Below are 25,973 nucleotides of genomic sequence, written 5' to 3'. Positions count from 1 at the left end.
TTATTAGCGGACTGACAGCTACCGAATTTGGGGTTGCGCGAAAAACGAATTGAAATAATTTATTGTAAACATGAACCAGGAACCACGGAGCGCTTATCCTGGAAGTCGAGTTTCACCGCGTAGCTGACCCGAAGTGCGGGATCCGTGAGGTTGAGAACCCCGTACTTGAAATACGCAGCGGACCCGAAGCGCGGGATCCGGGAGGTTGAGAACCCGGTACTCGAAATTTGCGGAGCGCGACTCTCATCCGTCCGCTCTACTGCGCGGTTGTTACCGGACTGAGGAACTCGGCTAGCCGATTTTAGATTGGTGACGTCACTTTCCGAACATCCGAAAATTCAAACTTTGGTTTCGAACTGTAATACTAGGTATGATGATGTATGATGTATGATGTATGGTGTATGATGTATGGTGTACGATGTATGATGATATGATATGATGTATAATGCTTTTAGTTTTCACGTTTCATACAAGAAATACACACTTCATTTCTCCTGCCGATTCCAGACTCAAGCGGCCAGGCCCTTCGATGGTCAGCCGTTGACTGAGGATATATTCTTCAGTGAACGGGTCGGCTAATAACGCTGCCGTTCTGCGACAGTTGGATGATGAAAAATTTCGCTCGTATCTTTCAAATGTGTGTTAAAATACACTCGAAATGTTAAGAAGCGTCGTTCTTTCTCTCCCTATCACCTTTCTAGGTCTTTAAATCACTACGCAGCGTTAAATACTGTCTCATATACGAAGCATCCGTTTCATCTCGTTCAAAATTAACGCATCCGTGATGTATTGCAGTTACTCTGAATTTTTTTCCATCCGAATACTTTTCGAAAAACAATTCTGCTCCTCCAACCAACGCAGATACTTCACTTGCGACCAGCTAAAACAACGTTTCGATTCTATGCCTATGAAAATTCAAGATCGAGAGAGCAAATGAAAAGTTGTTGGAATAATTATGAATACTAATGTCATGGAATACATGGAGCGCGCGTCGAATAGAATCCCATTTCGAAATGAATAATTCTTCTCTTTTCATATCATAGCTAATCTGGTGATATAGGTAAATAGGATGGTTGGAGGTGTTCGGAAATGGTAGGAGGTAATCGGCGCTGGCAGAAGGTGATAGGGGGTGCTCGAAAGTAGCCATTGATGGTCGGAGGTGGCAGGGGGAGGTAGGAGGCGTTCGAAAATGGTAGGACATTTCAAAAGTTAAAGTCGACGATGATCCGGTGCATCAAGTTTGTCGTTACAGATTTTCTTTTCCCATGAGGCATAGAGTATTCAACAACGATAATGCAGTCCTTAAAATTCATCATTCATCTCTGACTGGAAAGCTAATTCGCAAGGCGTGGTATTCTACTCTATCTGCATTATTAGAAAAATACCCGTACTCTACATACACTGTTTCTAATCTTTTGCTACATTTGGTTTAATCCCCATGCTTCCACAGTACGATTAGTCGGAAATGTTTTTGATTATCCATAATAAAATAAAAGAAGTAACAAAGCTTAAATTTATTGTTAAAGCTCTAATGAATACATCAAACTGCGGTCGAATCAATTCATTTATTATTTTCACATGACTTCTGTATATTTGATAAATTATTCCTAAATACATTGAAACATATGTATTTATAATGAAATATCATGCAATGGGCTGTGTAAACTATAAACTATAATTTCTAGCGAATAGCTGCTTTTATGTCAACAGGGCTTTGAGACTCAGTTCAGTTCGTCCTCCTCCTCGTCCACCTCCGACCACTTCCAACAATCGCCAACCACCTCGAATAACCACCGATAACCACCTCGGGTTGTACCTGGAATAGCAATAAATATTTTCAGTATCAGAACACATCAAAAATATTACGTGAGGATTCATATAATCACAGGTTTTGTTTTTTGGCTGTAACTTTTGATTCGCTGCTCGCAGTGTATCGGGACTGCGCTTAAATGATTTGTTTCGCAAAATTACGTCGGAATAATGCCAGAACGAATTTATTTCAGCTGTTTTCAAAATCGCGAAAAATGTCGCCAAAAATGCAAATCACCCCACTACCTCATGACCCCATCACCCCACCACCCCATCACCCCACTACGCCATCACCCCATCATCTCACCATGCGACTACCTTCCATCACCTCGGACTACCTCCAACCACCGCCAACCACCTCCAACAACCACCCATAACCACCTCAAGTTATACCTTGAATAGTTATTAATATTTTCAGCATAAGAACACATCAAAAATATTGTGTAAGGATTGGTATAATCAATTAATTAATTAATAATATAACAAATTTTATCAGCGCATTTATAGCTACTGAATTTGTGCTTGCGCGAAAAATGAATTGAAATAATTTATTGTAAACAGGACAAGTTTGAAAAATTTTAGATGAAATATAATTACAATAGCCATTGAATAATATAAAAATGTTTAACTCATTGAGCACAAATCCTCGTCCTCCTCGTCCTCTCCTTGAAGTCGAGTTTCGCTAGGTAGTGGACCTGGAGCGTAGAAACTACGGAGCGCTTGGTCAAAAGTCACCAGTTCAAAAACCTGGACAGCCATAACTACGGAGCGCTTGTCCTGGAACTCGAGTTTCACGAGTTAGTGGACCTGGAGCGCAGGAACTCCGGAGCGCTTGTACCCGAAGTCAAGTTTCACCGGGTAGAGAACCTGGAGCGCAGGAACCACGGAGCGCTTGTCCTGGAAGTCGAGTTCCTGCAGGTAGTGGAACTTGACCGCAGAAACTACGGAGCGCTTCTTCCTGAAGTCGAGTTTCACCAGGTAGTGGACCTGTAGCGTAGAAACTACAGAGCGCTTGTCCTGGAACTCGAGTTGCACCAGGAAGCGGACCCGGAGCGCAGGATCCAGAACCCCGTACTCGAAATTTCCGGAGCGCGATTTTCATACGTCCGCTCTACTGCGCGGTTGTTTCCAGACTGAGGAATTCGGTTAGCTGATTTCCGTCTATATGTATAGATCGATGGCGTTAGGAGAAAAAAAATGTTGGGTGACGTCACTTTCTGAACATCCGAACATTCAAACTTTCGTTTCGAATTTTAATACTATGTACGATGTATGATCTATGCTGTATGATATGATGTATAATGATTTTAGTTTTTACATTTCAGACACGAAATACGCACTTTATCTTTCCTGCCTGATTTTAGACTCAAGCGTCTAGGCCCTTCGATGGTCAGCCATTGACTAAAGATATATCCTTCCGTTAACGGGTCAGCTAATAACGCTGCCGTTCTGCAACAGTTGGATGATAAAAATTTTTGGTCCCACCTTTCAAATGTGTGTTAAAATACACTCGAAGTTTTAAGAAGCTTCGTTCTATCTCTCCCTATCAAAAAAAAATAAATAAAAATCACCGGTAATCACTTGTTTAGGTCTTCAAATCAGGACACTGCGTTAAATACTGTCTCATATACGGAGCATCCATTTCATTTCGATCAAAATTAGCGCATTCGTGATGTATTACAGTTACTCTGAATTTTTTTCCGTACGAACACTTTTCGAAAAACAATTCTGCTTCTCTATCCAACGTAGATACTTCACTTGCGACTAGCTAAAACAGCGTTTCGATTCCATGCCTACGAAAGTTCAAGATCGAGAGAGCAAATGAAAAGTTTTTCGAATAATTATGAATAATAATGTAATGGAATATATTGAGCGCGCGTCGAATAGAATCCCATTTCGAAATGAATAATTCTTGTATTTTCATATTATAGATATATTATTGTAGGTAATCTAGTTTGTCTCCTGGAAAATTATAAAATTTATAATATGCATCATGTATTAATCGTAAATGGATCACATATATTAATATCGAACATGGACCGCATACACATGTATACTTTTTGGTCTCCATGCATCATTATAACATCTGATCTATTATTATTTATGATCTATGTATACATTTTTTTCTCAGGTACCTATACTTTAATTAAATCACTGTTTTGCTACGCATTTTGGTAGAAATTTGCTCTCATCATTAATTTCTTGCATCGCCGACAAGTCGGTACGTACACACAGGCTAAGTACTGGCTTTGGCTTACCATTGCGAAGACTGTGTTACTCGGAAGGTGAATGCAGCCAACATCGTGTCGAAATCGGTAATTCTCTGATGTTCTGCAATAAGTTCTCAACTCTACCATTGGAATATCTCAGGGAGCGCAAGCGCATGACGATTTTCGGTTGTCACACCAAAGCCCATTAGGGGCAACTGTCCTTTTATTTTACAGTCAACGTAGGAGGTGTTTGGAGGTGGTTGGTGACGATCGGCGAAGGTCGAGGAGGACAAGGAGGACGAAGATGGCCGGAGGTGGTTGGAGGTGCTGAGAAATCGTAGGAGGTGGTAGACGCTAGTAGGAGGTGGTAGAGGGTGGTAGAAGGTGACCGGAGATGGCAGGAGGTGATCAGTGGTGGTAGGAGGCGGTAGAAACTGGTAGGAGGTGTTAGAGGGTTGTTGGAGGTGATAAGAGGTCGTAGGAGGTGGTTGGTGGTGGTTGGAGGTGGTAAGAGATGGTAAGAGGTGTTTGGAAATGGTAGACGATGGTAGGAGGTGTTCGGTGGTGGTAGGAGGTTGTAAAAGCTGGTAGGAGCTGTTAGAGGATGGTTGGAGGTGGTAAGAGGTCGTAGGAGGTGGTTGGGGCTGCTCGGAGGTGGTTGACGGCGGTTAGCGGTGCTCGGAAGTAGTTGGGGGTGGATGGCGGTGAACGCGGTTACGCTTCTTCCCACGGCAATGATCGAGCTGATCGACATTTCTATATCGCAGCTGACAAGTAGTCTTACGTACTCACTTTGTACCGACTCAATCTCAAGCTTCCATACCGACACTACTTTGGCTGCTACGAATGTCGGTGCGAGCCCGTTAGGTAGAGTTCATAGAGCAAAACCCTCCTATACGCTCCCAGTCCCACCTCGGCCCACTTGCCCGCCGAAAACTGGTCACAAAAATTTACCGAGAGGTAACCGTCTTTATTTTGTTCAGTCAACGCTCATATCAAAGTTTCTTCGTTTGTTTAAAACGCTTTCAATCGCTGGTAAAACAAGAATACAAACAAAATCTATTTAAGTTTCAGCAGAGATGTCTGGTTGTTCGGCAGTTGGTTGTTCGAACAGAGGCGACAGGGGTTTTTTCATGAAAAGCTTCCCACGGAATCCCGAGAGGAGAGCACTTTGGGCATCACAGACGAACAGAGACGGGTGGCAGCCAACTGACAACAGTCGATTGTGCGAGGTGAATTTGAAAATATAAGAAACGTAGATTTTTATCCGCCGTCCCTTGCGAAAAATGAATTATTCAACGAATAGATCGTTTTTCTTCAGGTACATTTTGACCAGGATCAATGGGAAAAAACGAGGGAAGATGGTACTCGGAAACTGAAATGTAATGCAGTTCCGACGATATTTGAAACCTCAATTCATTCTCCGCTACGTAAAAAGTGTCCTGAAGAGCCAAAATTCATTGCAACACCTAACGTGACTAGATTGCCTGTCAATCATTCGGATACCTCTACTGCATTTATTAAAAGTTTCAATGTGCCGGTAAGTTCTCAAATTTCATTGTATTTCCTGATTGTGAAACAAAGTGAAAACAAATAGAGTTAACACTAACTTGTTCAGAACTCGAACCTCGATGGGAAGACACTCGTGTGCTCGGCAGCCAATTGCAGTAGCCAATTTGAAGCACGTTGGTTAAAATCATTCTTCTATGAGTAAGCTGTTTTTTCTGTTTTCTCGGATCATTTCCTGTGTCATCTCGTTCTTTTCATAGATCTTTATTCATAGGTGAACAATTATAGCATAGTTTCTTGTTTCGCAGATTTCCACTACACGACCCTGTCCTTTTGGAAAAATGGCTAACAGTGTGTAGAAAAGGCTGGATACCATCTGCCCAAAGTGTAATTTGCAGAAAACACTTTTCTATGGATTGCTTCGATTCAAACAATGGTTTGCTACTGAAAAATAATGCAATTCCAAATATTCACTGTAAGTTTTTAATGAACACAGTTTTGCATCTTTGATTCTTTAATTTTCAAAGAAGTTCATCAGTTTATCAGATAGGGTCAAGTACCTTTATTATTACAGTGAACAATGATTTTGATCTTGATCCGATCTGGGAACCACTCAATGACAAAGTGGATAACATTGTTGAAACTAATGAATCAGAAGACAATATTTATTGCCGAATTTGTGCGAGCAGCAAAAGTAAAAACTACTTTCCAATATTTGGGGATTCTAATTTGGCTGAGAAAATAAGTAGATGTTTGCCAGTAATAGTAAGTGTTAGATGATAATAAAAAGAAAACGAGAAACACTTTTTTCCATCATAAAACATTCGCGAAATTATTACATCTGATTTCTTTTTTTATTGCAGGTCTTGCCCACTGACAATCTGCCTCTGTACATTTGCCAACATTGCTTATACTATTTAAACGTTAGTTACAAATTGATAATCTGTTCTCTAAGAGCTGATACGATCCTTCGATCAAAGTTTGGCGAGTCAAATACTCCCAAGTGGTACAAAAAGCCAACGAGAGATGCATCAAAAGTCTCTAAACATAAATCCATGGAAAAAGAGGAGCCCATATTTCGGATAAACGGTCCAATAAAATGTGACCTGTGCGACGATTTTTTCGAAGATATGAATATGTTTGATAGGCACATAGAAACTTTTCATCTTCTGAAATGGCGTTGCAGTTTCTGTGATCACAGCTTCGAAACATCCCACGAACTGCTAGCCCACAAAATGTTGAATCATAGTGGTAGAATTTTAGCATGCAAAAACTGTGAGAAGGTGAAGGTTGAAGAGATTTTCTGCGACGCACCTGGCATACTCAGTTCAGAATCTAAGATACCTCAATTAGCCAGGAATGTTGGGCACCTTGATATTTCATTGCCATTAAATCTTAAAAAATCTTCAGAACCAAGGAACAATTTATCAAAGTTAAACTGCACAAAGTGTAAAATAGTCTTTGTAGATGCCAAACAATTTCGTACGCACCACATTATCCATTTGCCTAGACGAGTCAAATGTTCGCTATGCCAAAGACGGTGTCAGTCTGTATTCGATTATCTTATGCACAAACGAGTAGCCCATAACCAGTTGAAAACGAAAATACCAAGCCCAAGAAATGACTTACACAATTGCAAATATTGCAATAAAGTATTTTTGAGAAAGCAGAAGCTTATGATTCACATGCGAGTGAGTTGATTATTAAATATCTTGTATGATAAAAAATGGATGTGTTCACATTGCTTTTTTTCTTACGTTCTTCGCTTTGCAGGTACACAAACAGGAAATGCTCAACGACCCGTCAGTGACTGTTTACAAGTGCGTCACATGTCCAAAAATATTTGTCGACAAGGTGCTATATCAAAAACATCGTAACGTAAGTTTGAAGCATGCCTCTTAAGTTCTGAACGCATGATCGATATTCATACCAGAAAAGTTTTATTATTATTCTGAATATTTAATTCCAGGTTCACGATCCTGCGTGCTGGAACAGGTTCAGATGCGAAATATGCTGCCGGGCTTTTGGGGATCGATTTAAACTGAAATCACATGAAACCATACACAACGGAACCAAGCCTTACCAGTGCGACATATGCGGCCATACATTTAATCGGAATGCTAATATGGTAAAAGCACACTGCAGTTAATTTTTGTTATAAGTAGCATTATAGGATTGGAATTGGTATTTAGCTGCATTTTTTTTCTTTCTATCTTCACCAAAAAGATCAGACATCGCGCGAAGCATTCCGAACAGACATGTCATTTCTGTGATAATGTTTTTAAAAGTATGCAAATTCTGAGGAAGCATTTGAGAGATGTCCACGGTGAGACTTTCAAGTCCGCAAAGAGGAATTCTAAAGTTGAACAGGATGGACGTCAGGGCAAGAGCAGCCGCGATGTGTTCATTTGTCGATACTGCGGTAGACAACTGACTTCTTACTATTCGTTACTCGATCACGAGCGAATACACACCGGAGATAAACCTTTTGTTTGTCACCATTGCGGAAAATCTTTCAGGTACCGTTACTATCAAAATGCTGTTCGATGAACTTTCGTTATCAAATAATAAAATCTGTGAATCTTTGTTTTACAGAAGCATTACTGCCAGATGGGATCACAGGGTGAGACATGAGAAAGGAAATTACATCTGTGAACTGTGCGGAAAAGTTTTAAGGTAATAGAACCTCCAGAACCAGAAGAAATTTTGTTGTTTTTTCCACACTGTCCATTTTTCGTACTGTAGAGATAAATACGTGATTTATTATTTTCAGCAACAAGCTAAATCTTAAGAGTCATCTCAGAAAACATGCAGCGATCGAGCAGAGGAGATTCGAATGCAAGGAGTGCGGCAAGCTGTTTTATGTTAGAGGGAGACTCGACGCGCACCTGGTGCGCATTCATCATTTGGCTCCCAGTAATAATTGATATGAGATATTCCGTGACAACTCGACCGATGATTTTCCCTCAGCATTTTTCATTTCGTTCATAATGTTTTATGCTATTTTTCTAACTCTAAATAGCACTCCTGCAGGGTGGCCACCCGTCTGGAAAACCGGGAAAACCGGGAAATGTCAGGGAATTTTGTATGTCAGGGAAAAGTCAGGGAAATGTCAGGGAATTGTTTGGTTGGTCAGGGACTTTTTATAGAACTCACGGATTTCAAAAGCCTTGTCCATAAAATTGAGATGCTATCACCGCATCGTCCCAATTTTTCTTCTCTTCTTATTGACGATTATGAGCTTAGTTGTTGATTGTCACATGAATTCAGTAGTACGAGCAGACATCGGTCTGATTTATCTATGGCCGTCATTGCGTGTGGAGACGCACGTTCACCGACGCGTAATAGTCTAGAAAAAACGAAGCCTCAGTTTTTTGGCAATAACTCAAAAAGTAAAAGCACTAGCGAAAATTTTAAAAAGATTCTTAAAGAAGAAGAAATTTCCAATGAAAAAGTACGAGCACCAGGAATTCTATCTTCAATAGTAATTTTAGTAATTTTAATTTAACGCTGAACATAGGGCTCTGCGCAACTGTTACGGCATAGACATGCCGCATCTAGACAGTACACCGCACAAAATAATTGTTTTGCTGTAATAAATATCAATTTAAAAATTTGGATAAATTGTGGTGTATTCTTAACACTTAAAAGAAAAATGTCCCGTTGGAAAAAAATTTTTAAGTTTATTTTTCAAAAAGTTACACATTCGTTAATTAATCATAATTCTTCAAACCTCGATTTTCATTGCAAACAGCATAAATGTTCAAATAATATCTCTAAAAATATTTCGCTTCTTGGAGCCCCTTCTTAAATATATACTTAACAAGACCACAGAAATGGAAATTTTCATTTTTTGTCAACTTTCAAAAATCATAATGAACGGAATAAACAACTTTTAAAAACTTTTATAACTTTAATATATTTAACCATACTTTACCTAGGTTACTATAGTTTTTAGTGATTTCTGCACAAATTGTGCATCAAAATGTTAGGGAAAAATAATGATTTTAGTCAGGGAAAACCGGGAAATGTCAGGGAATTCCGTGATCGGAATTGAGTGGCCACCCTGTCCTGAATTATTTCTGATTTTATTCTCTAACCGATCTTTCATTGTTACGTCCTTCAGACCTTAGATTTATTTCCCACACTCTTACAGCTATCTTATACCCTGCATCCTCTTCTTATCATCACCTTGCTGCCTCAGTTCCCGTACAATATCAACAGAGTGCTCCCTCTACTCCTAAAGTGCAATTACCCAGTCCTTGCATCCTTCCCCCTATATATACACTCTTGAGTCATCTTCCTTTTGGCCAACATCTCAAAATTCATCTCTCTACCCCTTTTCCTCCTCCACATCTTCTCATTCTACGCTCCATATCTTTTACAATACATCAATTATGTACTCAAACATTTAACTCCTCAGTACAAGTTCCTCTCTGCGATAGCCGCTCGTCTTGATTACAATCGTCCACCCCGTAACATTCTGATGAATTTTCGAACCTCAAAACAGAAAAATATTTTCTATTTTCTCAAAAAAATTATTGAAAGTTTTTCGATCAAAGATGGAAATTTTAGGCCATATCCGGAAGTGGAAACTATTCTTCTTATATTTATTTAAAATTGCACAGCATTATAAAAAAAAAAAAAACTTTAAATCAGTTAAATAAATATAAGAAAAATAGTTTCCACTTCCAGACATGGCGTAAAATTATCGTCTTCTATTGAAGTATTTATGAATATCATGAATCATATCGAAAATGCTGAGGAAAAATCATTGGTTGAGTCGACATGGAATACCTCATATAGATGTAAGTATGAACGTAACTAAAAAAAAAATACATTCGGAACATGAGAAAAGACTTATGCTTTGTTGAAGCCAAAATTAAATCAAAAGTTTATTATGCGCATATATCCAGTGCATGTAGATTGATCAAGGAGAATTGTCGTAAGCGGGAACCTTGTGAACTTGTCATAAAAACATATTAATTTTTATTTCGTATCAATGAAACGACTAGCTTGCATAGTTGCGGTTACGCGTTATCTGGTTCTGTTGCATCATTACAATTTACCATATACTGTATCAACTGTACTACTGATAAAGTTATAGCTGTTATAACTCTGCATTTATGCAGACATTAATTATAACGATTAGGTAAAAAGAATTGAAAGAGGCAAAAAAAAAAAGAAGGCACGTTCGTACATTTATACAACATTGTATAAGTGTTACCGAGCAAACTGAATATCTCCAGATAACGAACGTCTAACAATTCTTCCAATTATCGTATAACATAATGAAAACGATCAAATACAGACGCATGTTTATCGAAAAACGTGTTACATGTATGCATTAACTTGAAAATGAAAAAACTCTTACATCTTGAATAATTAAGTATTTCGCTGATATATCACGTGATCAACGACTGATTGGCCGGTAATAATTATTTGTAGTACGCGCTAACGATAATTGTGAAACGTAGATTGCGAATAGAGGAATTCTCTGATTCATGTATGTACGTGCAATTGTATCCTTATAATATCGTGACTAAAATTGGAGCGGTGGGAGGTGGGCGAGGAAGTAAAAACAGGGAAAGCATGTTTATTTGAAATTGCGAAGAAAAGGGCCGCGGAACGAAACTCTCTCTCGGGGAGTGTTGAATCGGGGAAAATGATTCCGAACGACGCTTTGACGGATATTTTGAAAGAAAGCGGGTGTAGGGGGCGAGTAAGGAGCGAGCAAGGTGGCGGAGGGGAGCGAACCGCGTCGCAGAAAGAGGAAGGGCGGGCGCCATTGGCGGGCATCGAAGGGGCATCGACCGCCGCTTCGCCCCGGACTGGCAGTTCCCCTCACAGTCGCACCAATACAGGCTACAGCCGGGCTCTATATCGCCGACCATTGGTCCTCAATTTGCCGACCAATCATTGGGAAAGTGCCGACGAAAATATCCAATGTAAGTCCACAAATTATCAAACATCTACCGTGATCACTTTGGCTCATGGAGCCTCGATCAATTTCGTTATTTTCGTTATGTCAGACACGTTTCATCCGTCTCCACGCTCACATACGCTGCTAGAGAAACGGCTACGGCCATGTTTGATGCAAACGATATTTCGTGGCAATGGTAATGGCGATTTTAATAACCAACGATGCCTTGCTACCGTTTCGACGCCCCGCATCCTGACCTTCTATCAAACGATTTACCTGCACCGACGGATTTACCGATTAATGCGACCGTCTGCTCGCCTATTATCGACGCCTAGCACTCTCGTATTCGCCTTTTGCGATTACTTGTTGTTACTACTTTGTTTACACCCTGGGCACATCCACGATTCCCGCTACCCGATACTAGGTTATACGTAATATCGCGTTTGCGTCAGCAGCACGGACGCTCGTAATTTTTTCCCGTCGCGTCCCCATGCGTTGCAATTCTAACCTGAAATACGCGGTTTTAGCAACCAGTATGTTTTCGCTATTCTCTGTCCAATATTACTTTCGGTTATTTTACTTTTATCGGCGTGAAAATGATCGATTTTAACATCCTGGATTTTTGTTCTATTGACAGTGAGACGTCACCATGGAGCAACTTGGCGAAGGCCAGACGGTCATGGTTGGCAGCGGAGGAGCTGTTCAGGTTGTTCAGATGGGTCAGGGCGGCCAGACGATGATGCTGCCTCAGACTATTCAGGTCGCTGCACCTAATGGACAGATTCAAGTTGTACCTGTCTCCAGCCTAGCTGGGGCTGGGCAACAAATAGTCATCCAGCAGCCACAGACCCCTCAAATTATTCAAACTCCCGATGGACAAACCTATATTTATCAGCCAGTTCAACTCGAGGGACAAGTACAGCAGGCCCAGCCAACAGGTAGGTGATGAAAATATTTTCCATGTATTTCACTCTATTCCTTTCTTGTCAAACAAAAGCTTTGAAATTTTGGTTGTTACCTTTTCATTGCAGTTATCAACATCAACGGAAACCTGATGCAAATTGCTGGCACTACATCACAGACGTCAACGCCTACAGCAAACACTGCTCCTGTACAACCGCTCTCTAGTCCTACCGCAACAGCTTCACAGGCAGGGAATATTGTCATGGTGATTACTATTAGGCAAAGCCTCTTTCACTCACATAGTCAGTGTATCGAATATTATACAGACTTGTAGTGATCATAGAGCAACATTAACACTACGGCTGGCGTTGGCCCAGTAATCTAAATTATTTGCTGATTTCTTTATTTTCATCTATATCTAATATTGAACTCATTTCATTTATCATCCGCGAGTTTTCTCTCACTATTCACTCTGCGACCTTTGTACAGTAGTGTTGCCGTTTTTGATACAACTCACCGACGCTGTAGCATGGATAGATTTGGATGGTTTTAGTATATTATTAACTCATTCAAACTGTTGTTATTATTATAAAAAGACTTGCTGTTCCTGTTCGCATGCGGAGGTTATTTTTACACTTCTGGACACCTTGACATTTGATAGTAATTTAAATGTTTAACTGTGGTCAACAGATGGTGCCCGGAAACAGTGGTCAGGCTCAATTTCAGAGAGTAGCATTACCGAATGCAGAATTTCTTGAAGAAGAGCCCTTGTACGTCAATGCTAAGCAGTATCGTCGTATTTTAAAACGCCGTCAAGCCCGCGCCAAGTTAGAAGCTGAAGGAAAAATACCCAAAGAAAGACCGGTAGGTTGATCCAGGAATAAATCTATCTGCTTGCGACTTGACCTGAGACAAAACAGAGAAAATCGTGAAACCCGTTTATATTTTTTCCTTCTGTTTACAGAAATACCTACACGAGTCACGCCACAGGCATGCGATGAATAGGATTCGTGGGGAAGGAGGTCGTTTTCATTCTGGCCAGGTAAAAAAGAGAAGGTTCGTAAATGACCTTATTTAGATTTCCTACGTATTTCATTAGATGGATAGAAAGACCGGTTAACAAACTAGGTTTCAAATGTTTAGGAATGGAATAAACCATAATTAGCGCCGATCTGAACGCCGCAATTAAAACGAATTGTTTCCTCAGTAGGGCGAATACAAATACGATGATTACCCAGCATATAACAACCACGAGTAGTACAAACACTATTCGTACAATATCGCTACCAGCGACGAGTGCGGTAGGTCAACATCACAGTAACGACAACATGACACCTGCAATTATAATTGAGGTGAGTCGATAAGGGTATCACGGATGATAAATCGAATAGCGTCGTGAATGACTCATGGCCAACTCCAAATTGCGTTTTACGCATACTTATATATTCGACCAGTGCCGCAACTACACCAGACATCTTTCTGCACGTATCTTTTTTGTTTTCGTTTACTCTAACAGCAGTCTCTTCAGATTGTATTTTCTTTCGTTCGAAAAAAGGGAAAGAGAAATAGAGAGCTCTTATTCTTAGAGACTGAAAAGCTGGAAGGCTTGAGCGCACAAGACTATACGACTATCTTTACTAAAACTGTCTCTTCAATTAATTAAACAAAACGTGTTATTATCTATTTTTAGTTTTTTTAAGTATACGTATAATGAATGATTAGGAAGGGAAAAGTTGAGCTGTAAAAACAGGGTTAGGGTTTTATTGATGTCCAGAGCGAAGTGAAGAGTCGCCAAAAACTAATTACGAAAAATCTCTCGTATTGTGATTAGAAAAAAGTTGGACAGGCATATTAAAGTTTCTTACAGTATATCAGCTTTCATGGATTCACTGAGAAAATCACACAGTGTTTTTGTCCCGTAAATATTGCTTCACTGTGTATTAATTGGATTAAATTTATTCAAGTTACTACAGAAGTACCTAAATTTATAAAAATACAGCTCTGTATTATTGGACGTATTTTTAAATAGTATCAAATGCAATTTTGTTTTGTAAAACTGTTTGAAAACGGAATGGGTATTTTTGTCCTTGGTTTTTACTTTTATTATTTAAATTACTATTTCACATTCGGAATGCATGAGAGTGTAAACTGTATAACTTGAAGTGTGATCTTCACTGGGAATCTGTGTCGCTCATGAATAAGGGTAAATTTTATTTGGAGACAAGTGCAATCAATCAGTTTCTAAAAATAAGGGAGTGTTAAATGTAATTTGACCATCATACTCATCAATAACCATATAATGAAAATTGATGGGATCAAGATTATCTTTAATTATAACAAGATACTGCACTGGAACTGTAGAATATTGAAAACAATCGTGTGTTAAAGTGAACTGATTTACATTAGTCAACTTGGCCAGATGATTTATAAGTCGAAGTTATAAGTCGACCAATGTGTGCACGATTCGAAGTAAAACCCGTTTTCAATGAGTCGAATATTGTTTACATCGGATTTTATGTAACTGAAAGTCAATCACATACATTAATTTACGAATAGCACATCATTGGATGAATTATCTGATCAATAAATCATCGATTGTATGATGGATTACGATTCGTGAAGTGCAAACGTGATGAGAGCAAGTGGGTTTGCAAATTTCACGAAGCAAAGATGTACATAGTTACTAATACGCTAAAACGAATCTTTTATAAATGAATGATTGGGAGAATAAGATTGAGGATTAGTGTAAGTTGTTTGAAATGAATAAACTTGAGATATCGATAATGTTCTAAGAGAATTGAACGAATGTGTGGGTGTTTGATCTTTGCGGTTTTGTGACATTTGGTGAGACTAATTAATAAATGATTACCGCCGCCAATTGTATGATTAATTGCAAATTCTGTGTACCTTGCTTTGTCGTAACGCTAGATTAATAAAGCATGTTTATTTTGTAGTTATTAGAAAATTGAGGTTCTATCGAACATTATGAAAATTCACCGAATCTATTTTTCTCTAAGTTATCCCTCCTTAATGTATATTGATTATAAATAAAGTGCACTGAATAATATTACGAAGTTCACCAATGATTTACATATTTCACGGATTTTCCCTCGAGAATAGTCTAGAAGCGACAATATTGCAAACATTATTTTACACGGTTAGTGTAAAATAATCACATTTCATACAGGTTTCTAATATTTGACCGGAATCACAACTGTAACTGTAACTTAAGAAATTACGAATCAATTTACATATTCAGACGCTGTGTCGACGTAATTTTGCGGAAGAAATCGATTGCGCTTATTGTTAGTCTTACTTCATTACACGAACAGTGTTCACAAGTTACAGTCGAAAAAGGAAGGATTTCCTTGGTAATTTATCAGCTGTTGGTCCTACAATGTTTTGATTACTTTCATTGGATTCCTTGGGGTTTAATTTGTTAAGGAAGACATCTGAATCCATTCTATGACGAAAAGTTTTTGAAAAATTGAAGAAAAAGGAAGGTTACCTTTTGTATATTTTCAGTCCATTCGAACGCTATATCGACGTAATTTTGCTATAGGAAACACTTGCGCGTAATCCAAACAAGATGTTTTAGATGTTCTCGAATTTTAGCCGGTCAATAAACTGATTGATAATTTTTTGGCTCCAGAAATCACTTTGAAGAATGGCTATTTTTCCCGGGTATTTTACTTATCACATCGACACATTTTGTTTTTACCTAAAATTTATCTGACAATATCTTAGATATTCCGACTTATTAATTTTTTCAGTTTACATGTTCGTTGACAAAGATACTGTCAATTCATACCCAAAAGTATAAAGTTGAAGCGTCAAAGTATTCACATCGCAAGTATGTGTAATGTTACTTCTGTACCGTTGTTAATGTCACTTAAGAACATACATTTATTCCTGCACGTACTGATCCGCTTGAATATGATCACTATAACTAAATAATTACGTAACTTTGACAGCCAGTTTTTGTACAACTCTTCAAGAGAACAAACTGAAAAAATTTCGTCGTTAATCTATCACTACCAATTCAATAGTTATCCAGAAGATGCTGCACTTGCATCGATCTCGGACGCGAGGAATGTTTCATCATTCATCTGGACGACGGCTGGCTTATACTCAACAGCAGAGCATATTCCTAAGCCTCGTTGAAGTCCTGCAGGTGCATTATACACCAACAGGAATGCCGAAACGAATTTATCTTGCAGCCTCTCTGGTGCACAAGAAAATCATCCGCTAATGTTCACCCGACATAGTTAGAACCCAGCGCTTTACCGCTAGACTTTAGTCTGCACACTGACGCAAGTCACGAGCATCGGTTAGGCTCTTGTTTCTCGAGATTTTTTGCACCCAACGCGAGGTTGAATATGAAATATGAAAATGATTGAAAGGGTGTCAAACTGAAAGTAAAACCAGAATACGTAATTTCATATTCAGAAATCTCGTTCGTTTACACGGGAGATAATTCGGAATTAAAACATTTACACTCCTGTGCCAAGGCAACCTAAACCACCCACACCAAATCTATGGGGCGTAATTCAGGTTGCCTATCCACAGGCGGTTAATCGTATTGTTTTCACGTGATTACCCAGAGCGAATAAATTGCCGAACGAATAATATGAAGAAGTTGCAATTACGCTGCAAGACGGACGGACAATGGTTTTGTGATTCGCGTGTTAGGACGTATAAATCGTAGGGATGATATCTGGCCGTGTTGTAGAGGAAACAGGGAATAGAAGTGCATATCTTAATTACAATATTCCCTCGAGCTGAACCCGGGGCTCGAGTTCGCTTCCGCGCTGGCTCTCTTACACTCGGTAGAAATTTAATTAATTTACCGGCACACCTACGCTTCTGTACGTACATGAACACAAACATATTCGTATCCACCCGATGCCGGAGATGCCTGGCTACTTGTTACTTGTTACTTGTTTACTGACTGAAATATTGTCCCCCGCCCCTCGTTCTCTGACTACGTTGTCAACTCAACCGATTCTCCCTAAGACACTGATAATTTTGTTTGCAGATTTTCGCACAAAGAAATTTTTACATAGCTAATTCCCAGAATGACCAAGAAGATTGAGATTATTTATTAATCGTAATCGAAATGTCTGTCAACTTTTCATGCACACTACGAGAAACTCTTAATATAAGACTAGCTCTAAAACCCGAGCGAGCTTTATGCCCAGTGTAGCTGGATTTTGTGCTCGTGCGCTCGCTGCGCTCGCTTACTCCTTATCAGTGTTTTACCAGATGATTCGAGATTAATGAGACACCTTACGATCTCACTGCTCACTGCACTGAGCAAGAACTACGGAGCACTGGTCCTGGAGGTCGAAATTCATCAGGTAGAGGATTTGGAAGTTGTAATTCGTCAGGTAAATCACCTGGGGCGCAGGAACTCCGGTGCGCTTATCCTGAAGGTTGAAATTCACCAGGTAGAGGACCTGGAAGTCGCTATTCATTAGGTAAATCACCGGCAGCGCAGCAACTATGAGGAACTTCGGAGCGCTGGTCCTAGAGGACGAAATTCACCAGGTGAAGGACCTGGAGCGCAGGAACCACGCAGCGCTTGTTCTGGAGGTCGAATTTCACCGGGTGGAGAACCTGGAGAACCAGAAATAGGGAAAATTGTGGAGAATCTGGACAGCCAGAACTACGAAAAATTAGTCCTGAAGGTCAAATGTCACCGGGTAGCGTACCTGGAGCGCAGAAACTACGGAGCACTTGTCCCGGAAGTCCAGTTTCACCAGGTAGCGGACCTGGAGCGCAGGATCCAGGAGGTAGAGAACCTGGTACTCGAAATCCGCGGAATGCGATTCTCATCCGTCCTCTCTACTGCGCGGTTGTTTCCAGACTGAGGAATTCCGCTAGCTGATTTTCGTCGTCGACGATTACTATAGATCGATGACGTCAGGAAAAAAAAAAATTTGGGTGACGTCACTTTCTGAACATCCGGTCATCCAAGATTTGGTTTCGAACTTTAATACTATGTATGATGTGTGATATGATGATTGTACTCTGTTGTTTTTTCAATAAAAAATTACAAGATAAAAATGATGATGTGTCATTCTTCCTCTACCAACAAACCAATTCCATCACAGAACTGCTATATCACGCTATTGTCAAGTAATCGTGAAAACTGAAATACACGGAGTCACGTTAGATTGTACATTCGGGGAAGGATCGCCGATAAATTGGGAAGAATCTGAGCAGTCCAAAGAGTTCAGCGGTACACCGATACACTGGGACTGTGAAGAGGTTGAGGGGTTGATCGAGGGTTGGGCTAAGGTTCAGCAGCGGCGAGAAGGGTTGGCCGTAGGTATTTTTCCAAAGAGGTTGAAAGAGGGTATAAATTTCTTTAGGGCTCTTTGCCGCCCGGCAGCTGGGGCTGCGCAGATCCGGATTCGAATTTCCGGCTTAACTTAAGAGCTAATAGCACGGGCGAGTGCAGCGCGAACGGCCCGAATTTTTTGCCAGTAAAACAGATATATGAGTTAATACTTTCCCGCTTAGCCACTCATTAACTTTTTTCATCCTCGTTTCCTCCGAAATATTTTATGCATAAAACGCGCTCGTTGGCAAGTCGAAATTTTTAGAGCTTGACGAATATGTCGTCACATCTCGACGTATCTAGGCGAGTGTAATGCACAGGTGAATATGTATATACGGGCGATCAATAAATAGACGCAATTTCTAGGACAACCTGCCGCTCGTTATCCCCCATATATGTACATGAATTCACTCTCTCCGATGTCCGAGAGATTTTTTCTATTTGCTACTCTGCGCATTGTGTTTGCCCCGAAAATTTGCCATTGCATGCATCGGCGCTGATTTGCGCGGTATGAAATTAGATTACTGATTTTTTTTCACCATCCTTGACGATTCTAACGAATCAGGACTGCAGAATTCGATCTCTCGAATAAGGCGTTCATGATGCCAATATATGTGTGAAAGCTGTACGTGCACGGGCGAAAAAATGTCAGAAAACTGAGGCGCTTTTCCTTCTGTAAAACGAGTAAACGGTTTCAAGGTATCGTTCAAGGTGGCTGGAAGGAAACCGGTCTCGTTGTATTGTGGGTAGCGCCTTTTGTGCCCGCGCAAATTAAATTAACCAACGGCGCAGGGGTTTCAGGGAATACGTATAATGTACACAGGGAATAAGGAACAATGGTTTTTTTAAAATTATATCAAAAGACGGTCACGAAACAGTTGACTTCTGTCAGATTCCAACTTCAACAATTTAAAGGAAAATATCACATAAAGCGTTTTTGATTCTTGCCAAAACGGAGAGGAATTTTTCAACCCGGTATTGAAGAAGTGCGCAATATTAGGAATGGGATTCGGGTGCGCTGAAGGGGTTCGCCGCATTCGAACTACCCGCATAGGATAGGAGCTCATTTTGCGGCGTAACGCTATTTTATGGAGATCGATTGTTGACGAATAAAAGGTCGATCGGCGCAGCCGGCGGTGGCTTTCTAACCGCGACAGCTATTCGTCCGTCCATTCTAGTATATTTTTCTATTCTCCATTATTATCTGTCCTCGTTCCGAAGGAAGTGGCGGAAAGAAAATCACTCCGCCTTAACTCCTCAACTGTATCTAAGTATCAAACTTTCCGATGAATATAAATTACGCCTGGACTCAGCGTCTGATCCAAGCCTTCAACGATGCGTCTTCGAGCTTTCGGGTTGGTCTGAACAAGAAAACAGTTCAATTTCATTCATCATGGAAAAACAGATCGGGACGCTAAGACGTGCAAACATTTTTTTTTCGATCAATGCTGCTTTCTGAAGACCGTGAACCATGGACGATGGAACAGTGTAGAAAGGACTAGTGCATTTCGGATTTGAAATTTTGAGCTTTTAGGATATCGCTGCAAGTGGAACCATAACCAAACCGCTTCTACCATCATTTCCTCCCGGCCAAAGTAGCGCTGGATAATCCGTAGGCGCTGGAAACAGTCTTAGAGTTGAAATAAAATTTCAAGTGAGACAACAGCGGTGATTTTAAATTGATCAGAGCTCAACTTGTTTTTCACGTGACAAGAAAACAGGTGGTGAAGATTTTTTAGTCATCTATATATCAACTTCGTGCCTACGAAGTTTCTCACAAAATACCGAGGTCTGAAATAAAGATGATTGATTAAATCCTGTGACGGTGGTTGTCGACTGAGATTAGAAAAACACTTTGGTTTGCCTTTGAGTTCTTCACAGTCGGTATAATTGTTTGACGCCTGTTCACCAGTTCGTAAAGAAGACAAAGCTGGAACTGGGGAGTGAGGAAAGGCGAGGAATTGGTATTGCGAGGGAGGATCGGTAATATAAGAGAACAGAAGACAATCTCGGATGTACTGAAGGTGGGTAGTGGAGAACGGCTGGAGTGCAGAGGTGAAGAGAGCGCGGCTGTGCTCTCCGTTCGTTTGGGCGGGCGTGAAAGCAGGCGAGATACTTTGTGGAACTAGAGAGAATAGAACTGTCTCATCGGAGAGCGGCGCCTTTGTCTCAACGGTTGACAGCGCCTGGTGCGAATCCAAACTGTAAATCACGTGAATAAATCTCGGAAGCGAAAAGATTAAAACGACGGTAAAGACGAGAGAGCTGGGAGAGAGGGGGGAATAGGAACAAGGGCAAACCAGGGCAGACAAAAATACCACCGTCGCCCTCCGAACCCGCAAAGTTGGAGCGGAAAGTCGAGAAATTAGGAACTAGACTAACAAAACTTGTAATTTCTCCCCATTGTTCGCAGATAAATCATCCGAAGAGTTTCAAAAGTTATCAAGAATTACCGAAACACGAACGCGGTGAAAAACATGTACCTTAAAATTTCCTTGAACTGTTCATCTATCCTGAATTCGATGAAATTGCACTCGGCATTTGTTTTGGTGACTGAGAGATGGCGCGGATCGCAACGGTGGAGTGACGTCAGAAGTGCAGCGACGAATCGGTGAAACGATACGCGTTCCGCGGCAGATTTGAGAGATTTCTTTTTTGAATTTCGATAATTGTTTCGCGGGGATATCGCGCGATTCCTGCGAACACAAATGGCGGCCGCAGTGACGTAATTCGACACTAAACTGCCAAGTGGTTGATTAATTACCTCACGTACATTCTGAATAACCTTATTTACTCGGATTTACATGTACCTCACACCCCGTTCCCGTCACCCGTTGACGGCTCTGCGGTGCAGCGGTGACGGAGGGCGGCTCGTGCCACCGCGCTGCGAGACTTTTGGTCGTTTCTAAGCCGAGCGATATCCTGGAGGCTGAGTGTGTCGGCGTGGGGAATTACCAGGGGAAGCCATTAACCGGGAGAGCGGTAACCTTTGTGCTAACTTGATAATTCGCCACCTGCTAACCGCGGGTCTCAGATGTGTCGAGGGACTCTGATTCGCTCGTATAGAATATCGCACGGAATCATCGGGGGTATCGAGTTCAGTAAATGTCGGTATCCAACTTCAGGGATGGAGAAAAAAGAACAATCTAATTCGCTGAAACGCCTATGAATTACATTTGCATACGTGGACCGCATTCGATCGGGTATAAAATGCTCATAGAACACAGGAACGGCGCAACGATTTAGCGTCTACAGGGTGGCCGAGCGCAAACCGATCGCCAACTTGCCCAGCAACTTGCCCGAGAAATTTCGAAGCGAAACTTATTGAGCGTGAACTTCGAGCGACGCATGATTGCCGAGTTACGTGCGATTCAAGTTTGGCCAATCAGACGGCCGTCACGTGACGCTGAGGGGGTGAGGCCGCGTCGCTGATTGGCGAAACACGATGCTCCGTAACTCGGAAACCAGACGTCGCCCAAATTTCTGGTCAAATAAACATCGCCCTAAATTTTCGCGCAGACTTCGATTCCGAATCGAGTCACCCTCTATACGCGAATGGTATTGTATAGAGTCCCGCCGGTTTCCCAGCTCTCGTGTCGCCGCTCGTTGTCGATTGAGACGTTCGCCTGTGTGTGTTCGTGCGCTGTTTGGGGAGGGCAGGAAGCTCACGCATACCTAGTCGAGCCGAATAAACCGGGCCGCCGAGCCGCGCGGTTCAATCGGAACTCCACAATGATATCAGCGCATAGCCAAACAAAACGAAATATATTTCGTGCCCGCTCGGGCATACAACTTGGCCTCACCGCCGACGATACATTACATTAAATCAACCAATCGCCCGAAGTGCAGTTGGTACTTTCCAGCCCAAAGTTACCCCGGAATGACGGCATAATCAACCCACCCGCAAATCCCCGAATCACACTTGTTTCCACGCGCGGCAATTCTCAGATTTGATTCTTGGTTCTTCGCACAGGTCCTCGTTCTTTGTCCGTTTGCACTCCGGAGTGTTAATTTACTTCAACCCTATTGGATTCGTGATACATCTCCTTTTTTCTCTTCTCCTTTTCTTTCGTTGAGAAAACATTAAAAGGTTCACGTCGAACTGGTCGGAAGAAAAAAAAAAGATAAAATCATCGCACTTACAAGTGTTGCAGATTCGCACAAAGAAGAAGGAAAATAAATACAATTTTCGACGTATGATTGGAATATCAACTTGAACACGTGCGAGGGAAGGGGGAGAAGGAGGTTGATTTTGTTGGTCAAAAGGAAAGCTGGCTAGGAGGTACCAACATCCGCTGGTTATGCTCGAAAGTTTGAATCATGGTACAGACGCCATTAACGAAATTAGAATCCCCTCGCCCCCCGGGCCTCACGAGTTTTGAGCGTAAATTTTCTTATTATCCACCGCGGGTATTCTCGATTTGAGCGTGTATTACATCCCTGTGTACACCGCATCTGGTATACATATATGTGTATGTACAATGTGTAGCCTCGTCTTACAGCTGCCTTTCCGTTCGTGAAAGGAAAGGGCCCTGCGGCACGTTTCAGGCTAATTGACACGCGGATTTCTGACGTGCATGTACTTTGTGAAACTCACCCTGACTTGCAGAAAATATACCGACTTAAAAGTATATAATACAACTTTGTGGATGTATAATGTGAATTTTGTATTTATTTATATATGTACGTATGCGTATAACGTTATAGGAACGTCTCAATATTGGTGAAAAATAAATTAGCATTCGGAAACTTTTTACCGCCGACGACTTACCTCTGAATGCACACAGGCACATACATTTACATATGTGTATATATATATATATATACAAAATACATACACACACACACACACATATATATATATACATACGTAGAGGTGTATATAGACTTCTCGGAGATATCTGAGTTACATTTCTCAATTTATTCCTTCTCGAGAAGAAAATTAAGAGTGTACAAGAAATTATCGGAGTTATACTTTTATCTGATATTTCTCTCTTCAACTTTTCGCCGCTCTGTATTCAGAGAAGTTGAAGAAGAAGGGAAGTTATTAAACTTGACAGCGCAGTTCTGAAATTAAGACACGATACATTTGTAACTAATGCTTCTGGTTAATTTTTTAATAACTAGTTTCCGCACCGAGAGTCGACGAGAGCCGGTTGTTTCTCCCTTCTAGGTGCCGACCCTCGTCTAAAGCTTCCTTCCTTTTCCCCCCTAAAGCGAAGCATTAAAAACCGCGTACCAGGGGTGGATTAAACAGTATTTCGTCACACTCTCTGGCGAGTTATTGTGGACTTAGTCCGAATCCTTTCCGTCGCGGAGGGGGTGAGGTGACAAGCAGCCTGGCCCTTCAATGAGCTGGGGGAGGGATGAGAGGAGGGGGAGGGTCGTTAGCGAGGAGCTCGTCAAGTGCCCGGCGTCAGAGTCGCGAGGTATTTAGCAAATCTGGGCTGCAGATCTCCTCTCGTCTCCATCTGCCGCCTCTTCGTCTTCTTCATCCCCATCTACTTCTTCTTCTTCGGCTTCTTCCTGGTATAACCTCGTGAGGAATTCAGCTCTGACCCCGAGAAGCTTGCAGTTCGAATTCCGGGCGCCGGGGGTGGCTCATCCAGTTTTTATACTCGAGTCGACATCTCTCCAGAGGGAAAGTGGGAGGGTAGGAAGAGGGAGGCGACGACGTTCCCCGGTATTATGCCAGGAGACGTCGTTCTTCTCCCCAGCTCTGCGAAGCAGCCGCGGCGCTTCAGCCTACTGCCAAGGACTTAGTAGCTCTCGGCGTGCATTAACCTTAACGACCTTTTAGCCAGTTTTTTTCCACCGATTTTTTTCCCCACGGTTTCCTGAGATTGCCGTGTCGCAAGCTCAGCGCCTCTTAATGTTCGTTTTCGCCCCCTTCCGTCGCTTTTCACGTGTGGCGGAGAGCCAGTCGTCGCCCCAACAGTTTTCGGTGCATCGGGCCCCGTTCGATTCCCTCCCTCAATTCCCGATTTTATGTATTTCTTTTCATTTTTTATCGCCCAATTCTCTGAGAACGGGAATGGCGGCAAATAAGACAGGAAGCCCGAGAATCGTTGGCTGAAACGCGTCGCTTTAAAAATCCACCCCAAACCCTCCGCCGCGTGGCAAGAAGAAGAGAGGATGAAGCGGAGGTGAAGGAAAGAAGAAAACTTTACCGTAGTTGGATTAGTTGGCTCAGTTCGCTGGGCTCATTTTCTCGGTTAAAACCTGGGCGAAAGAATTCGCGATTTTCAAAATACGAACGTCATGTTTTTCCGAAAATTAAAAGAAAAAAAACAGAAATATTACATTCAAGCCTGAAACGCATCTTACCTTATGAACGAAGAGCAATATGAATAAAAGTGTGGGAAGGGTAGATTCAGATTTCGCAATTAGCAAGTCTCTTGCAGCGGAAATATGCAGAGAAGTGTGAAGAGACGAAGCTGACGATGTCTTTTATTTCACCGCAGCCGTTCTCCAGCGACGTTTTGAATGCAGATTAGGGCTCTGCGCGTCTTCTTGGATGGGTGAAAATTTAAAAAAGTATGGCCGATTTCTACGCATGTGAACTTTCCTTATACATACGAACCGCAGGTTGGTACGTGCCCAACGGCTGTTTCCCCGTCCCTCCCTCAGCTGCAAAGTTTAATAACATTTCTTCCAGTTCCTCGTCTCGTTTCATTCCGCTCTCTTTCTATTCCTCGACCTCTCGCTCCGCGATTTCTCACCTCTTGTTATGCATGGTATAGAATCCTGCAAGTGGAACAAGGTAAAAAGAGTAAAATAAAATCGAGAATTCCGCTTATCGCACTTGTGCGAAAATATTGCGCAACGATCAATGCCGCTGTATCTTATGGCTGATTTCTCTTTCGTTGTTTCGCGGGGAAAAAAAAGTGAAAAATAAAAATTCACGATCACCGATCGAGTTTGGCGCGTGCGGATTTACCGTCTCGAGGCGATAAGACACCGAGCAATGAGTAATGGGCTACTTTTTCCCGAGGAATAAGTTCTCATTCTTGGCGAGAAGAAGCAGAAGAAGAAGAAGAAGGAGATGGAGAAGAGTCGAAGGGTGGGTCGAGAGGAGATAATGCGATTAATTTACTTCCAAGAATCGTAAAATTACGATGAAACTTTAAATTGGATATTTTATCCGGCCGAGATCTTTCGGATTATGCAGTAGTGTGTGTGTTTAACGGACAGGCGACCGTGCATAGAGATCATTGATCAAAACTTGAAGATAGGGTTCGATTCCGAGTTGAAATTAACACCGGGAAACGAG

General features: G+C 41.4%; 2 protein-coding genes and 1 long non-coding RNA gene across 12 annotated transcripts; 2 read left to right on the top strand and 1 right to left on the bottom strand.

Moving 5' to 3' along the window:
• Nucleotides 1–4,263: 4,263 nt before the first annotated feature.
• On the top strand, nucleotides 4,264–11,286 carry LOC124218183 (zinc finger protein 420-like). Of its 2 annotated transcripts, XM_046624651.2 has the most exons (13): nucleotides 4,264–4,979; nucleotides 5,088–5,251; nucleotides 5,341–5,559; nucleotides 5,638–5,729; nucleotides 5,837–6,003; nucleotides 6,103–6,293; nucleotides 6,392–7,219; nucleotides 7,302–7,406; nucleotides 7,498–7,656; nucleotides 7,755–8,047; nucleotides 8,124–8,204; nucleotides 8,302–8,444; nucleotides 11,244–11,286. In XM_046624651.2, exons 1-13 carry the CDS (start codon nucleotides 4,718–4,720, stop codon nucleotides 11,252–11,254), a joined length of 2,715 nt encoding a protein of 904 aa, XP_046480607.1. In that variant the 5' UTR covers nucleotides 4,264–4,717; the 3' UTR covers nucleotides 11,255–11,286. The 2 variants fall into 2 exon arrangements, with proteins under 2 accessions (XP_046480607.1, XP_068991946.1); XM_069135845.1 differs by lacking the exon at nucleotides 11,244–11,286 and having other exon boundaries at nucleotides 8,302–10,858.
• On the bottom strand, nucleotides 9,390–21,119 carry LOC124218187 (uncharacterized). Its single transcript, XR_006882997.2, has 3 exons — nucleotides 18,069–21,119; nucleotides 17,648–17,973; nucleotides 9,390–10,028 (listed from the first exon to the last, which is right to left on the bottom strand). It is a non-coding gene; the product is annotated as an uncharacterized lncRNA (long non-coding RNA).
• Nf-YA (nuclear factor Y-box A) lies at nucleotides 11,334–15,421 on the top strand. 9 transcript variants are annotated; one of them, XM_069135850.1, is made up of 6 exons: nucleotides 11,334–11,476; nucleotides 12,089–12,389; nucleotides 12,483–12,601; nucleotides 13,045–13,218; nucleotides 13,319–13,410; nucleotides 13,562–15,421. In XM_069135850.1, the coding sequence occupies exons 2-6, from the start codon at nucleotides 12,101–12,103 to the stop codon at nucleotides 13,716–13,718; spliced, it is 831 nt and encodes a 276-aa protein (XP_068991951.1). In that variant the 5' UTR covers nucleotides 11,334–11,476; nucleotides 12,089–12,100; the 3' UTR covers nucleotides 13,719–15,421. The 9 variants fall into 9 exon arrangements, with proteins under 9 accessions (XP_068991951.1, XP_068991952.1, XP_068991950.1 ...); XM_069135851.1 differs by having other exon boundaries at nucleotides 11,335–11,476; nucleotides 12,483–12,619; nucleotides 13,319–13,396; nucleotides 13,565–15,421; XM_069135849.1 differs by having other exon boundaries at nucleotides 11,335–11,476; nucleotides 12,483–12,619; nucleotides 13,565–15,421.
• Nucleotides 21,120–25,973: the final 4,854 nt, after the last annotated feature.

The sequence above is a fragment of the Neodiprion pinetum genome, chromosome 4, assembly GCF_021155775.2.
Source record: "Neodiprion pinetum isolate iyNeoPine1 chromosome 4, iyNeoPine1.2, whole genome shotgun sequence".
NCBI lineage: Eukaryota > Metazoa > Arthropoda > Insecta > Hymenoptera > Diprionidae > Neodiprion > Neodiprion pinetum.
Note: the sequence above shows the minus strand (reverse complement) of the source record. Positions and strands in the feature narration are given on the sequence as shown.